Source organism: Hordeum vulgare, chromosome 4H, assembly GCF_904849725.1.
Source record: "Hordeum vulgare subsp. vulgare chromosome 4H, MorexV3_pseudomolecules_assembly, whole genome shotgun sequence".
Taxonomy (NCBI): domain Eukaryota; kingdom Viridiplantae; phylum Streptophyta; class Magnoliopsida; order Poales; family Poaceae; genus Hordeum; species Hordeum vulgare.
The window spans coordinates 504983331-504996813 of record NC_058521.1 but is presented as its reverse complement, the minus strand read 5'-3'; the positions used below and the strand labels follow the sequence as shown (position 1 = coordinate 504996813).

The following is a 13483-nucleotide window of genomic DNA, read 5'->3' as shown; positions in this document are numbered from 1 at the left end:
GCTCTTGCACCTTAGTATAAAAAGTTATGCAATTGTACTATTTTTTTATTTTACCTTGCTATAGTTATTTTCTTGTAAATGTGTAGCATATTCTTTGTATATTTATCTAGCATAGAAATAGTATTCACAATTTAATTTTAGTAGTATATATATACAATATAAGGGGCAAATATATGTGGGCTACATATGGAAGTTAGTTTTCCAGTCCTGTGATTTCTTTTGGCGGGAAAAGTCATGTCACTTTTCAATATGAGTGTATGTATGCTTGTAGAAATCTTTCACCACATGCCGATATCATCACATTAATTTCCATTTCGAACTCCTTAAACGAATTATCTCACAAGCAGTTGATTTGGTTAGTGACCTATCTTCATCAGTGTGTTCGTTTCGACGAGGGCTTAAAACAATATCCCACTAGGTGCCACATTATAAGTAGCCCCCGGTTTTTATTTCTATGTATGTAACTTCTTGGGCTAGGATTTTTAAGACTAGTTCTTTGGGATAAATAATGTGTTACTCCACAATGGAGATTAACCATTTGTAAGAAATTATAGAAACTTAAATGATGTGCCATGATAGTAAAAGGAACTCCACAATGGAGATTAACCATGTTAAGAAATTATCAGAACTAGTTGTGTGTAGCATGTGATTTCATGAGAACTGGGACACCATTGATTGTCTTTAACTTTTTAAACGTATGGACATATATTTGTGTACTACATAACACAAAATTACTACCTCGAACCAAAATAGGTGTCGTGGTTTTAGTTCAGTTTTGTACTAAAATTACGATACTTATTTTGGGTCGGAGGGAGTAGCATATTGACGACCGGATATTCGGCGAAGCAAACTGTTGATGTTGGTGCTCAGTGCCTCACTTTTTTTTGAGTTGCTTGGCTCCTCACTTTGCAACAATTGAGAGTTGGCCTTCTCTATTTCCTTTTTCTTTTGTTTTCATTTTACTTCAGCAACTTAGAATGCCTATTGTTGTTTGGCTTCATTTTATTGCTCTAGAGAGTCTTACAACTAGCCGAGGCTTACAAAACCCTGTGCCCCCAATTGATTAAGTTGCCTCTGGATACAAGAAGTACGTAAAAAAAGTAACACGAAGCCGGTGGCCAACTCTTTGTTAGACTAAACTAACAATGCACCGGACCCAGACCCGAATCATACCATAGTTAATTAACTCATTCGACTCAACACTTATTTGTATGCTAGGACTTTTGGGCGAGCTAGACCCGACTCATGTCGTACCTAAAAAATATATTTGCAGATTACAAATTATTCATAAAAACATCACAAAATAAAAAACATTTTTTAGAAAACTATTCATCAAACATTGAAATATGCTGAACTACAAAGATTTAAAATTTAATGTGCATAAATTAAAGACTTTTCATGAATATGAAAAGACATTGACAAATTCTAAAAAAATGGTCATGAATTTTAAATATATTAAACAATTTAGAAAATTTGCAGATAAAAATGTTGATTAAATTAAAAATTGCATGGAATGTGGAAAAACATTCATGATATTGGCAAATGTTCATAATTTTGTTAGACTGAAGTTGTGAGTCGAGGGTGGAATTGCAATTCTGAATAAAAAAATTGGGCCTAAGTTGCGAGTTGAGGGTGGACTTGAAGTGGCACAAAAAACGGCCGACCTCTAGTTGCCAGTTTAGAATGGGGTTGAAATTGGGACAAAAAAATGTTCAAACCCGAGTTGCGAGTCAAAGATGGGATTGCAATTGGGACAAAAAAAGTTTGGGCCCCTATTGCGAGTCAAGTGTGAACTTGCAACTAAAAACCCCGACCTCAATTGCGAATCGAGGATGGACTTGCAACAAAAAAAGGTCGAATCCCAGTTGCGAGTCAAGGATGGACTTGAAACTGGGACAAAAAAATGCCACATATGAGTTGCTAGTCGAGAGTGGACTTGCAACTAGGACAAAAAATAGATTAGATCTGAGTTACTAGTCAAGAGTGGACTTGCAACCAGGACAAAAATGTTGGGCCCTAGTTCGAGTTGAGGGTGCACCTGCAAATGAAACAAAGAAAGGTTAGACCCCAGTTGCGAGTCAAGGGTGGAGTTGCAACTCGGATAAAAAAGATTGGTCCTAGATGCGAGTAGATGGTGGATTTGTAACCGGGACAAAAAGGGTTGACCCAGTTGCGAGTCAAGGTGGGCTATCAATTGGACAAAAAAGGTCGGGCTCGAGTTGCGAGTCGATGATGGACTCGCAACTAGGACAAAAAAGGTTAGGCCCCAATTGCGAGCCGTGGATGGACTTGGAATTGGGACTAGAAAAGATCGGGGCTTACTTGCGAATCGAGAGTGAACCTGCAATTTAGACAAAAAAAGGTTGGGCCTCAATTGTGAGTTGAGGATGGACTTGCAACTGGGGCCAAAAAAGTTTACGCCCCAATTGTGAGTCGAAGGTGGACTTGCAATTAGGACAAAAAATATCGGGGCCTAGTTACGAATAAAGGGTGGGATTGCAACTGGAACAAAAAGTGGGGGCACCCAAATTGCATGTCAAGGTGGAGTTGAAACTAGAAAATTGATCGGGTCCAGTTGCACGTCAAGGGTGTACTTTTAAGTGGGACAAAAAATAGGTTGGACCCAAGTTATACATTGAGAATGAAGTTGCAACCGAGACAAAATTGGTCGGCTCCAATTACGTATTGAGGATGAAATTGTAACTGAGATAAAAAGATGCATCCTTAATTGCATGTTAGGGGTGTAGTAGAAATTACAACTAGGACAAAAATAGATTGGGCTCTAGTTTCATGTTGATGATGAACTTGTAACCAGGGAAAGAAAAAAGATACCTCCTGTTTGTTGATTTTGACTAACATATATGAAAAAGCCATGAATTTAAAACTAAAAAGGAAAAAAATAAAACAAAATGAAAATAGAAAATAAAATTAAATAAAAATTTTTCATGAATTTTGAAAAGTTAATGGATTTGGAACAAATGAATGAAAAAAATGAAAAAGGAAAAAAAAGAAACAAAAGAAGAAAATTGAAAAGAAAACCCTTGTGACCGCAGCCCATGTTGATATAACACATGTTTAGCCCAGTCAAACAATACACAGGCTGTGAAAAAGAAACAACGGCCTAAACACCACGACACCGACCCCTCACGTGAGGGACACGTACATGAAGAACGCCTACCGACAAAAATGAAGCCAAAGAATATAAATCTTGATATGTAAATTGTACGGTAGTTAGATATAACATAACTATATTTCATCTAGATGTGATTTAGCAAATCTGTAAGTAAAATTCATCCTTATAAAACATCAAATTGATGTTCTTCTAGATCAGATTGTAACTATTATCTGAATTGTTTATACAGGTGCGTGTTGTCCAAATTATATTACCCCTTTTGCTCTGTCAATTCAAACTTAGGGGTGAACTAGCTAGTGCATCTAACTCAATATGTCATCACATTTTAGAGGACTCGGTTAAACTGTCAACAACAACCAACAACAACCAAGCCTTTCAGTCCCAAACAAGTTGGGGTAGGCTAGAGTTGAAACCCATAAGATCTCGAAACTGACTCGGTTAAACTGTATAACACATTATTTAGAAGGCTTGCCTTCAGCTGGTACATTCTTAACTATAACTATTTAGGTACACATGAAGTATTCTACAACACTATCCTTTTAGCAATGATAAGAATGACGTTGGACGCTGGATAGTTGTACATCTTATGTTGCCTAGACGGGGATGTCATAACTCGGCTCTTATTTAATTGAAATATCCATCATATTCAAACATCTTCTAAGAAAGGGTCCCGATAAAAAGTTACAGTGGGTAGTACATTATTATGTCTCAAATATTCAGTGAGAGCCTAAGAGAGGCTCAGCATGATAGAAACCACACTTCACAACACATCCCTGGCTGATTCCGCCAGAAATAATAAGAAGAAATTCGAGAAATCACCAGCGCCACAACGCCGCAAGAGCGCATGCACCCAAATCAGAGATTGAGTGCCATGACAATGGCAGAGCTGACACCCAATGCAACTCCGATGCCAAGCAAGCTGCATCCATGCTTCGGCGCACCACTGTCGTATGGGCTGTTGTCCACCAATGGTTGGCTGCCAAATCCAATCGTCTGCCCCACGTCCTCCACTGCATGCCCCTGCCCAGCGGCACCACCGAACCCTGCCGCTTCTGGCAGCGGCAGAGTGGGCTGTGCTACACCGGTATTGCCGTTGCCTTCTGGTTCCTGTCCAAAGGGCAGGTTGCTGCTTCCATGCCCAACCGGCTCCGCGAAGGGCGGCATTGCCGAGACCAGGCCAGGCGAGCCGGGCATCCCGCAGTGTTGCGCCGCGCGCGGCTCGTCGCTAGCCTTCCACGCGAGCTCGCCGCCCTTGTCGAGGATGCGCATGTCACCCTCGTCCACCAGCTGCAGGGTTTTGAGGAAGTTGTTGTCGACCGACTCCGTGTCGTGCGTGTGCCACACTGAGTTGCTCCCGTCGAACACCTCCAGCCCTTTCCACGAGAACACGAGCGCGCAGGTGTTGACGGTGCTCACCGCCAAGCACTCCGACTCCCACACGCTCCGCCCCTCCGCTCCCGGCTCGGTGGTGTCGAGAATCTCGACGTAGCAGAAGTCGGCTCCGAGGCCGCCGGCGCCCGGCACGGTCTGGCTGCGCATGAAGTGCGCCGCGTACTTGCCGGACGGCGACGTCAGGAACAACACGGGGTTCTCCTGCCAGTGCGGCGGGATGCTCGCCAAGATTTGCTGCTTGGTTTCCCGCTCAAGCATGCCCGTTGGCGCCGTCGCTGTGGCGTGGGAAGGGAGGACAAACACCAGCAAGAGGCACATGGTAATGTATGAGACGAGCTCCATGGCTGCTGCTGGGGTTTGGGTTTCGCTACCTGGTCAGATGCAACTTCTAAAGCTGGTTCTGGTGTCTCTGCGTGTGCTTGCATTGTGCATGGGGATGAGGTGGTGTGTGCTTTTTATAGGGAGACTTGGCAATGAAGTTGTACAGGGCGATGGTGCGAAAGGCATGGTTGAGTAGTTGAAGTTACCAGATCCAATATATCAGTGGGATATTAGTAACGCAAACGAGCACAAACCACAAAGTCGATCTGCCAGCGTCAGAATTTGGACTTCCACGCAACAAGTTTGACGATGACTCAACATCCTTTTTCTTTTGCGGGAAATAACTCAACATCCTAATACTTATTTATTTATTTTCAAAGGAGTATACTAAGAAATGTTAAATCTTTTTTAGAATTTTTTCAATATTGGTCAACTATCTTAGCCATCCGATCAGCTTTGTACAATCTGTGATTAGTTGGGATTCTTCCTTCGTTGTTTATGGGCTTTTTGTGTGTGGTCCTTTTGAGCTTTTTCCGTTCTTTCCTCTTTGAGTTGAGTGGGGGAGAATTATAGAGGTTTTTCCACGTATGGTAGTTTTCCTTTTTTTCTTGATGATAAAGGTTGTTTTATTATTCTTTAAAAGATTTAAGCATTACATCATGCCTGTGTGTAACTTTTTTTTTGAAATGATAGTTATCCTGCATTTATTGAAAAAAAGTTGCTCAGTTAATTAAGAAAAACCGAGTAAAAATCAGATTGCCCAGGTAATTATAAAAAACCGAGCAAACAAACGTTGAGCGGCACACATAAAAAGCTCACGCACACCACGACAAAGAGGGTCTCGACGAGACAGCACGCACGCGTCATCGTCATCACTCCTTCCCTAGAGGAGTCATCGCCATCCCTACACTCTGAGCAAACGACTCCGACTCCGCCGTAGGCGATCGTCGAATCAACCCATCCTATAGAGGATATGTGAAGCTGCATGAAGAGCTATGCCAAAATTTCAACTACCTGCGGCCAGTCGACGCAACTCCAACTCTGACGAAGAACTTTGAATGACAAAACCAGGCACGGCTAGCGCCACGGGAGATCATCGAACGGGCCACCTACAGCCAGTCATCGTATACCACACGGCCCCGCCGCCGCAACGTCTACTCATAGCAACAAACAAACCGAGGCAAAACCATGGACACGCAGAAAAAGAGCCGACTACCGCAACCATCGCCGCGTCGCCGACATCGCTCCCACCATCATCGTTGCCACATAAGCCTGGACGCCACACCCGCCGCCAACCGCCATCCACTGGTCCCGCTCGCCGACGCCAAGCTCCCAAGAGAAGCCCCCAAGAGGGAATACGACACCAAGGCACCGCCATCGTCCGATCGTAGATCAAGGTTTCCTCCGGAGAGGCCGAAATGGCCACATCCGCGCATGAGGGGTGGGAGAACAAAGCAGCGATGCCTCCATGAAGGTCAACGATGGCCACAACTACCGCCGTCGCTGGTCACGGCACTAGGCCAAGACAAGATTTTCACCGCCATCGCCACACATCATCCCGCATTGTCGTCGGCAATCCCAACAAACATCACCACCATCAAAGTTGCCCATCGACGAAGAAGCACCAAGATCTGTCGCACCTCACGGAGTCCATCGACAACAGTAGCGCACTTCTTCGTTGTCATGGACAATCCGCACCCCCGTGCATGCGATGCCAGACCGTGTAGACACACACCGATCACGTCCCTCACGGCCGAAGCCGCCGCTCGAGCGTTGTACAAGCCGCTCAAGCCCCTCCACCACGGGCCCACCAGGGCGCCACGACAGTCCTTCGCCACGCCGTAGCAGCCACCCACCATGGGCCAAGCCGCCACCCGAGAGCCACACGCCTGAGCCCCTCCACCACACGCCATGCCTTGTGCACAACCAATTCGCGGCTCACCCTCAACCGAACCGCGTTCCCCACCCCATCGACGTAGAGGCTGAGTCGTCGCTGCCTCCAACTGCACCGCCCTGAGGCTGCAGACGACCGATACCTACCCCAACCGGCGAGCCAGATCCGACCAAGCGTGGGCGGATCCAGGTCCACCAGCCACCACGGCAACCGCTGCCACCCTGCCGAAGACCATCATGTCGTGCCATGCGGAGGGGAAAATGGAGAAGACGCCCGAAGCTAGATCCACATCGTCCACGCGCTGCAAAGAGCTTGAACTCGAGTGCCCCGAGGCAGCAGGCAGCAGCCACACCGCATCCTTGCCAGCTCCCATGCTGCCCTAGCGACCACCGGAGCCGCACCAGCTAGCCGAATCCGAGGCCGTCACCCCGGTGCCCGCAGCCCGCCGCATGAGATGCACCGGCCGGGATCCCCCTCGCCTTAGGAGAACGGGGCCCGCCGCCACCGCGACAGAGGCTAGCGGTAACAGGGGGTAGCAGGATGGGAGGGCCGGCGGCTGCCGAATTTGGAGTCCCCGGGTCACCACGGACGGGAGCGGGGGAGGGACGAAGCGGGTTGATCTTCAACTCTTGAAGCAAAAGACTGTTGGTTATGTTACTTTGGCCTCTACATAACTGATATGCACACAACCATAACAAAGCCCATGTCTCAAAAATTAGAAATAGAAAATAGCTGAAATACACTTAATCATATTTTGTTTGTATAACGCCTAAGACGTAGGAGGTCCAATCCGAAGATCATGCTGCCATTCATGTCGGGTAGAAGTATCCCTCAGACCCTCGCCGTGGCCTCCAAGCGTGTACACATCTCCGTACACATATCTCAGTTCTCTGCATATCCTGCATTAGAGAAGTACTTTTATTGTTTATTATTTCTATATAGCCAAAGCGACAAAATAACAACAAGAATTCTAAACATGTGCTCAATCCCATGTAACAAGTTGCCGGATATATTAGCAACAATACATGAAGGATACATGACACAAGCTGCTTGGATGAATGACCATATAGAATGAACCAATTTGCATTGGAAAAACAAGTGTCTTATTGTCTTGTCGTGATGACAAAACACACACTGCGTACTTCCATGTCAATTCCTCTTAATAAGATTATCTTTGGTAAGAATGACTCCTCGGAGAATATACCATGCAAAGATTTTACTTTTAAGCGGTATCTTCATCTTCCAAATCCTCTTATTCTTATCGACGGACACATCTCACTAGATCATATCACTATACATAGAGTTGAACGTGAATTTACTATTCACATGTAGACTCCAACAAAATTCGTCAGCTCCTTGTTATAATTGCATCGTGGATAATCTCAGCAATAGAGTGTTCCATGATTCAAGTCTGGGACCAATTAAATCTATTGTGAACGTCTCATACATCTCCAACGTATGGATAATTTATGAAGTATGCATTGCCATGTTTGTCTATGTTTACAATAATTTTATATTGTTTTGATGCACTTTATATGATTAATTTAGAACTAACCTAGACTGACGCTATTTTCACAAGAATTACCGTGGTGTTGTTTTTGTGCAGAAAATGGAAGTTCTTGGAATCGCTCAAACTTTATTATAATTTTTTCTCGAGGAAATAAGCAATATTGGAGTGAAGAACCACCGAAGGGGAGCCACCTGTAGGGCACAAGCCAACAAGGCACGCCCCATAGGCCGTGCCCTGATGGCTTGTGAGGCCCACGTGGCTCCGTTTGGCGTGATTCCAACTCTGAAAAATCCTATATATACCAGACACCCCAGAAATAAAAAGAGAACTTCCGCTTGTTAGACATGAGATATTATAGGGATATTGTATAGTTATAACTCCCTTTGTATTTAACTTTCTCTCTCTCTCTCTCTCTCTCTCATGTATATCTCTAGTTGGTTGTGATCCAACCGGTTATACCCCTATATAAAGCTTCGGCTCTCCTATTGGAGAGATACGACGCAACATATCTTCCTATATGGTATCAGAGCAGGCCCTTCCACCTCATCTAGCTAATCTCCATCCATCCCCACCATCTCCCACCGCCATGTCATCCTCCATTGTTCCCATCTCTGCCGCCCTAAACTACAACACCTCCGAGCCCCTCTCCAGGACGAACTATGTCCTTTGGAGAGCTCAAGCATGATCCCAGATAATGGGCGCTGGTTTGTTTGGCTATATCGATCAAACCCTAGAAGAACCCTCCAAAACCATCTCCACCAAAGACAAAGACGACAAGGATCAGGTTGCTCCAAACCCTGCCTATGCCCCCTGGTTGATCCAGGATCAGCAGATCGTTGCCTATCTCCTTCGCAACCTGTCCAAGGAGGTACTTGTCCAGGTTGCTTCCCTCAAATGCTCACATGCCATATGGGCTGCCCTCGCAGCCATGTTCTCTGCCGTCTCCCTGTCCTGCGTCAACAACATCCGATCTGCCCTCACCAACGCCCAAAAAGGTACTCAGTCGGCCTCGGCTTACTTTGGGCACATGCGCTCCCTCTCCGATGAGCTCGCGGCGGCGGGCAAACCACTCGGAGAGGGGGAGCTCATCTCCTTCATCGTCGCGGGGCTGGACATGGATTACCAGCCCATCATCTCCGCCCTCGACGTCCGTACTGAGCCTGTCACCATCGACGCACTCTTCTCCCTCATGGCGAACTTCGATTAGCGGATCGAGATGTTCCACGGTGGTGGTGCTGGTGGCTTCAAGTCATCTGCCAACGCGGCCTCCCGCGGTCGCCCCAACGCAGACAGGGGCGGCTACCGCAACCAGAAGGGCAGCGGTGGAGGTGCTCCCCACGGCAACGCCGACGGCTATGGCACCCCTAGTGGAGGCAACTATGGCTCGGGTGGTGGTCACTACAACGGTGGCGGCGGTGGCTATCACCAAGGAGGTGGTTCTGGTGGTCCTTAGCATCAGAACAATGGAGGAGGCGGAGGCTATGGTGGTGGTGGTGGTGGCCACTATCACCAGAACACCTCGGCTGGAGGCAACAACACTCGGCGCCCTCCCAACAACAACAACAGGGGGCGCCCCTTCCAAGGGTATGACGGCTATGAGGCCCGTTGTCAAATCTGTAAGAAATCAAATCACATTGCGAAGGACTGTGATTGGCGTTATACCGATGATCCTAACTCCCAGAGCAAGAAGATTGCAGCCGCAGCAGATGTATCCTATGGTGTTGACACCAATTGGTACATGGACACGGGCGCCACAAACCACATCACTGGTGAGTTAGAGAAGCTGTCAATGCCGGAGAAATACCGTGGCCATGATCAAGTCTACACTGCTGCCAATGGTACAGGTATGAAGATAAGTCATATTGGTCATTCACTTATCAAAACCCCACACAAAAACCTTGCTCTCAATGAAATCCTTCATGTTCCCAATGCTTCCAAAACCTTATTATCTGTTCATCGTATTGCCCTTGATAACAATGTGTTTCTAGAATTTCACCCATTCTTTTTCTTGATCAAGGATCATGTCACGAAGAAAATTCTTCATAGAGGTGTTTGTGTCCAAGGCCTCTATGCTTTGCTTCCCCGCTACTGCCAAGCAAATAAACAAGTCTATGGTGCCATCAAGCTTTCTGCTGAAAGGTGGCACAGTCGCTTAGGTCATCCTTCGTTTGCTACCGTTCATCATATTCTTAGTACAAATAATCTCCCAGTTGTTGGTGAGAGAAATCTAGAAACCATTTGTGATTCATGTCAACGAGCTAAAAGTCATCAATTACCATACCCTGTGTCTCTTAGCATCTCTACTAAACCTTTGCAACTTATTTTCTCCGATGTATGGGGTCCACCACCCACTTTTGTTGGTAGACACCAATACTATGTCAGCTTTATTGATGATTTTAGCAAATACACATGGATCTACCTTCTTAAGAAACGTTCAGATGTGTTTCAAGTGTTTCATAACTTTCAAGCTCTTGTAGAGCGCCAATTTGATAGCAAAATACTTGAAGTTCAGTCCGACTGGGGTGGTGAGTATGAGAAGCTTAACTCTTTTTTTCAAAAGATTGGCATATCTCACCATGTCTCATGCCCACATGCTCATCAGCAGAATGGCTCTGCTGAGAGGAAACATCGCCACATTGTCGAAGTAGGCTTAGCACTCCTAGCTTCCGCCTCTATGCCTTTAAAATTTTGGGATGAGGCTTTTCTTACTGCTGTTTACCTCATTAACATGTGGCCGAGTCGCACTATTTCTCATGAAACTCCCACAGAATGCCTTCTCCACACAACACCCGATTACTCAGCTCTTCGTGTGTTTGGTTGTGCATGTTGGCCCAACCTACGTCCATATAATACTCGCAAACTCATGTATCGATCCATACAATGCATTTTTCTTGGCTATAGTACACATCACAAAGGTGTCAAGTGCCTTGACATGTCTACTGGTCGTGTGTACATCTCACGAGATGTCGTTTTTGATGAAACACAGTTTCCCTTTTCACGTCTTCACCCCAATGCTGGTGCACTCCTTCGAAAAGAAATTCTTCTCCTACTGTCTAACCCTTCCAGTGTCTCGTGTGCGGGTGCTGATATTTGTACTGACCAAAATATGACTAATTTATCTTCTGCACCACCTGAGCAAGCTTCTGCAGGACAAAACAGCGCCTCCAATGATGATCTGCTGTAGCTCTCCTCGGGATCGCCACACCTGCGCCAGTCAGCACCGACAACATCCACCTCGGGCTTGCAGTTGCACCAGGCCCCGCCCTGCATGCATGCACCAGCCCCACCAGCATCCACGTCGGGATCGCTGCCGCGTCGGGACGCCACGGGGACTCCACCATCCCCTGCTCCGCGCCCCTCCTCCGACGCCACGTGTCGCCTGTCCGCCGTGCAGGACTCCGCGTCCGCTTCACGCCAACCGCCCGTGCGGTCTGCGCTGATCCCCCTGGTGTACAACCGGCGGCCCGCACCGGTTTCCGCACCGCTGGGTTCCGTGTCCTCTGCGCCAGGCGGGCCAGATCGACGCGCCGCCGAGTCTGATGCCGTTGCTGACTCCAAGGCTGATCTGGTCGCCTCGTCTGGATCTTCTACGGCATCACCTGGCTCCCTTGCGGCTTCACCCGCCTCCGCGTCGGCTGACCCTGCCACCGCAGATCTGGCGCACCAGCAGCAGTTGCCACCGGCTGGATCCTCGGTTGCGTCACACTCTGCAGCACCCCGTACACGCCTCCAAGATGGTACTATCCCATGGACGAACTACAAAACTAGGTATGGCCTAGTTGCCTCTATTTTACCCGATGAACCCCGCAACGTTGATGCACCATTGGCTGATCCAAAGTGGCGCATGGCTGTGGAAGAGGAGTTTCATGCTCTTCAGAAAAATCACACGTGGCATCTTGTTCCTCCTAGACAAGGTAAAAATATAATTGATTGCAAATGGGTGTACCGCATCAAACGCCGATCTGATGGTACCATTGATCGCTATAAAGCCAGACTTGTTGCCAAGGGATTCAAACAAAGGTATGGACTGGATTATGAGGACACATTTAGTCCTGTTGTTAAAGCTGCCCCATTTGCCTTGTTTTATCAGTTGCTGTGTCCAGAGGATGGAGTCTTAGACAGCTAGATGTGCATAGTGCGTTTCTTCATGGTGTTCTGGAAGAGGAAGTTTATATGAAGCAACCTCCTGGGTTTGAAGACAAACATAAACCATCTCATATCAGCAGGCTTGATAAATCTCTATATGGACTTAAACAAGCACCACGAGCATGGTATTCTCGTTTGAGTTCTAAGCTGTACACCCTTGGCTTTATTCCCTCCAAGTCTGATACATCCTTGTTCATCTACAATAAGTCACAGATAGCCATCTTTGTCCTTATTTATGTGGATGATATTATTGTCACTAGCTCCTCCAATGATGCTATTACCGCTCTTCTAAAAGATTTAAATTCAGAGTTTGCTCTAAAGGATCTTCGAGATCTTCATTACTTTCTTGGTATTGAGGTCAATAGAAATAAAGAAGGGGGCCTTCATCTCTCTCAGGTCAAATATGCATCTGATCTCTTGAGCAAGGCAGGGTTACAAGGGTGCAAACCGTCACCAACACCTCTTTCTAGCTCAGAAAAATTATCCCTTGCAGAAGGGGTTCCTTTGAATTCAGAGGATGGCACAAAGTATAGAAGTCTGGTAGGTGCACTTCAGTACTTGACACTCACCAGACCTGATATTTCCTTTGCAGTCAATAAGGTTTGCCAGTTTCTTCATGCACCTACTTCAGCTCACTGGACTGCTGCTAAGCGCATCTTGAGATATGTTAAGCACACCTTGGATGTTGGACTCACCTTCAGTAAATCTCCTTCCACACTTGTCAGTGCCTTTTCTGACTCTGACTGGGCAGGTTGTCTGGATGATAGAAGATCTACAGGTGGGTTTGCAGTTTTCTTTGGACCCAATCTCATATCATGGTGTGCCAAGAAACAGCCAACTGTCTCTAGATCCAGTACTGAGGCAGAATACAAGACATTGACAAATGCAACAGCTGAAGTTATCTGGGTAAAAGCAATGCTCAAGGAGCTTGGGATATGTTGTATACAAACTCCATGTCTTTGGTGTGATAATCTTGGTGCTACATATCTCTCTGCAAATCCTGTCTTTCATGCAAGGACCAAGCATATTGAAATCGATTATCACTTTGTTCGAGAAAGGGTTGCAAGCAAGGAATTGGAAATACGGT

The 13483-nt window shown here is 46.5% G+C and overlaps 1 protein-coding gene across 1 annotated transcript; it reads right to left on the bottom strand.

Moving 5' to 3' along the window:
- Positions 1–3807: 3807 nt before the first annotated feature.
- Positions 3808–4966, bottom strand: LOC123446708. The gene has a single exon (XM_045123265.1). The coding sequence runs from the start codon at positions 4865–4867 to the stop codon at positions 3989–3991; it is 879 nt and encodes a 292-aa protein (XP_044979200.1). The 5' UTR covers positions 4868–4966; the 3' UTR covers positions 3808–3988.
- Between the last annotated feature and the right edge of the window lie 8517 nt (positions 4967–13483).

What these genes read in the sequence shown, in the direction of transcription:
- LOC123446708 (XM_045123265.1), bottom strand. Translation starts at nt 4,867, where the DNA reads ATGGAGCTCGTCTCATACATTACCATGTGCCTCTTGCTGGTGTTTGTC.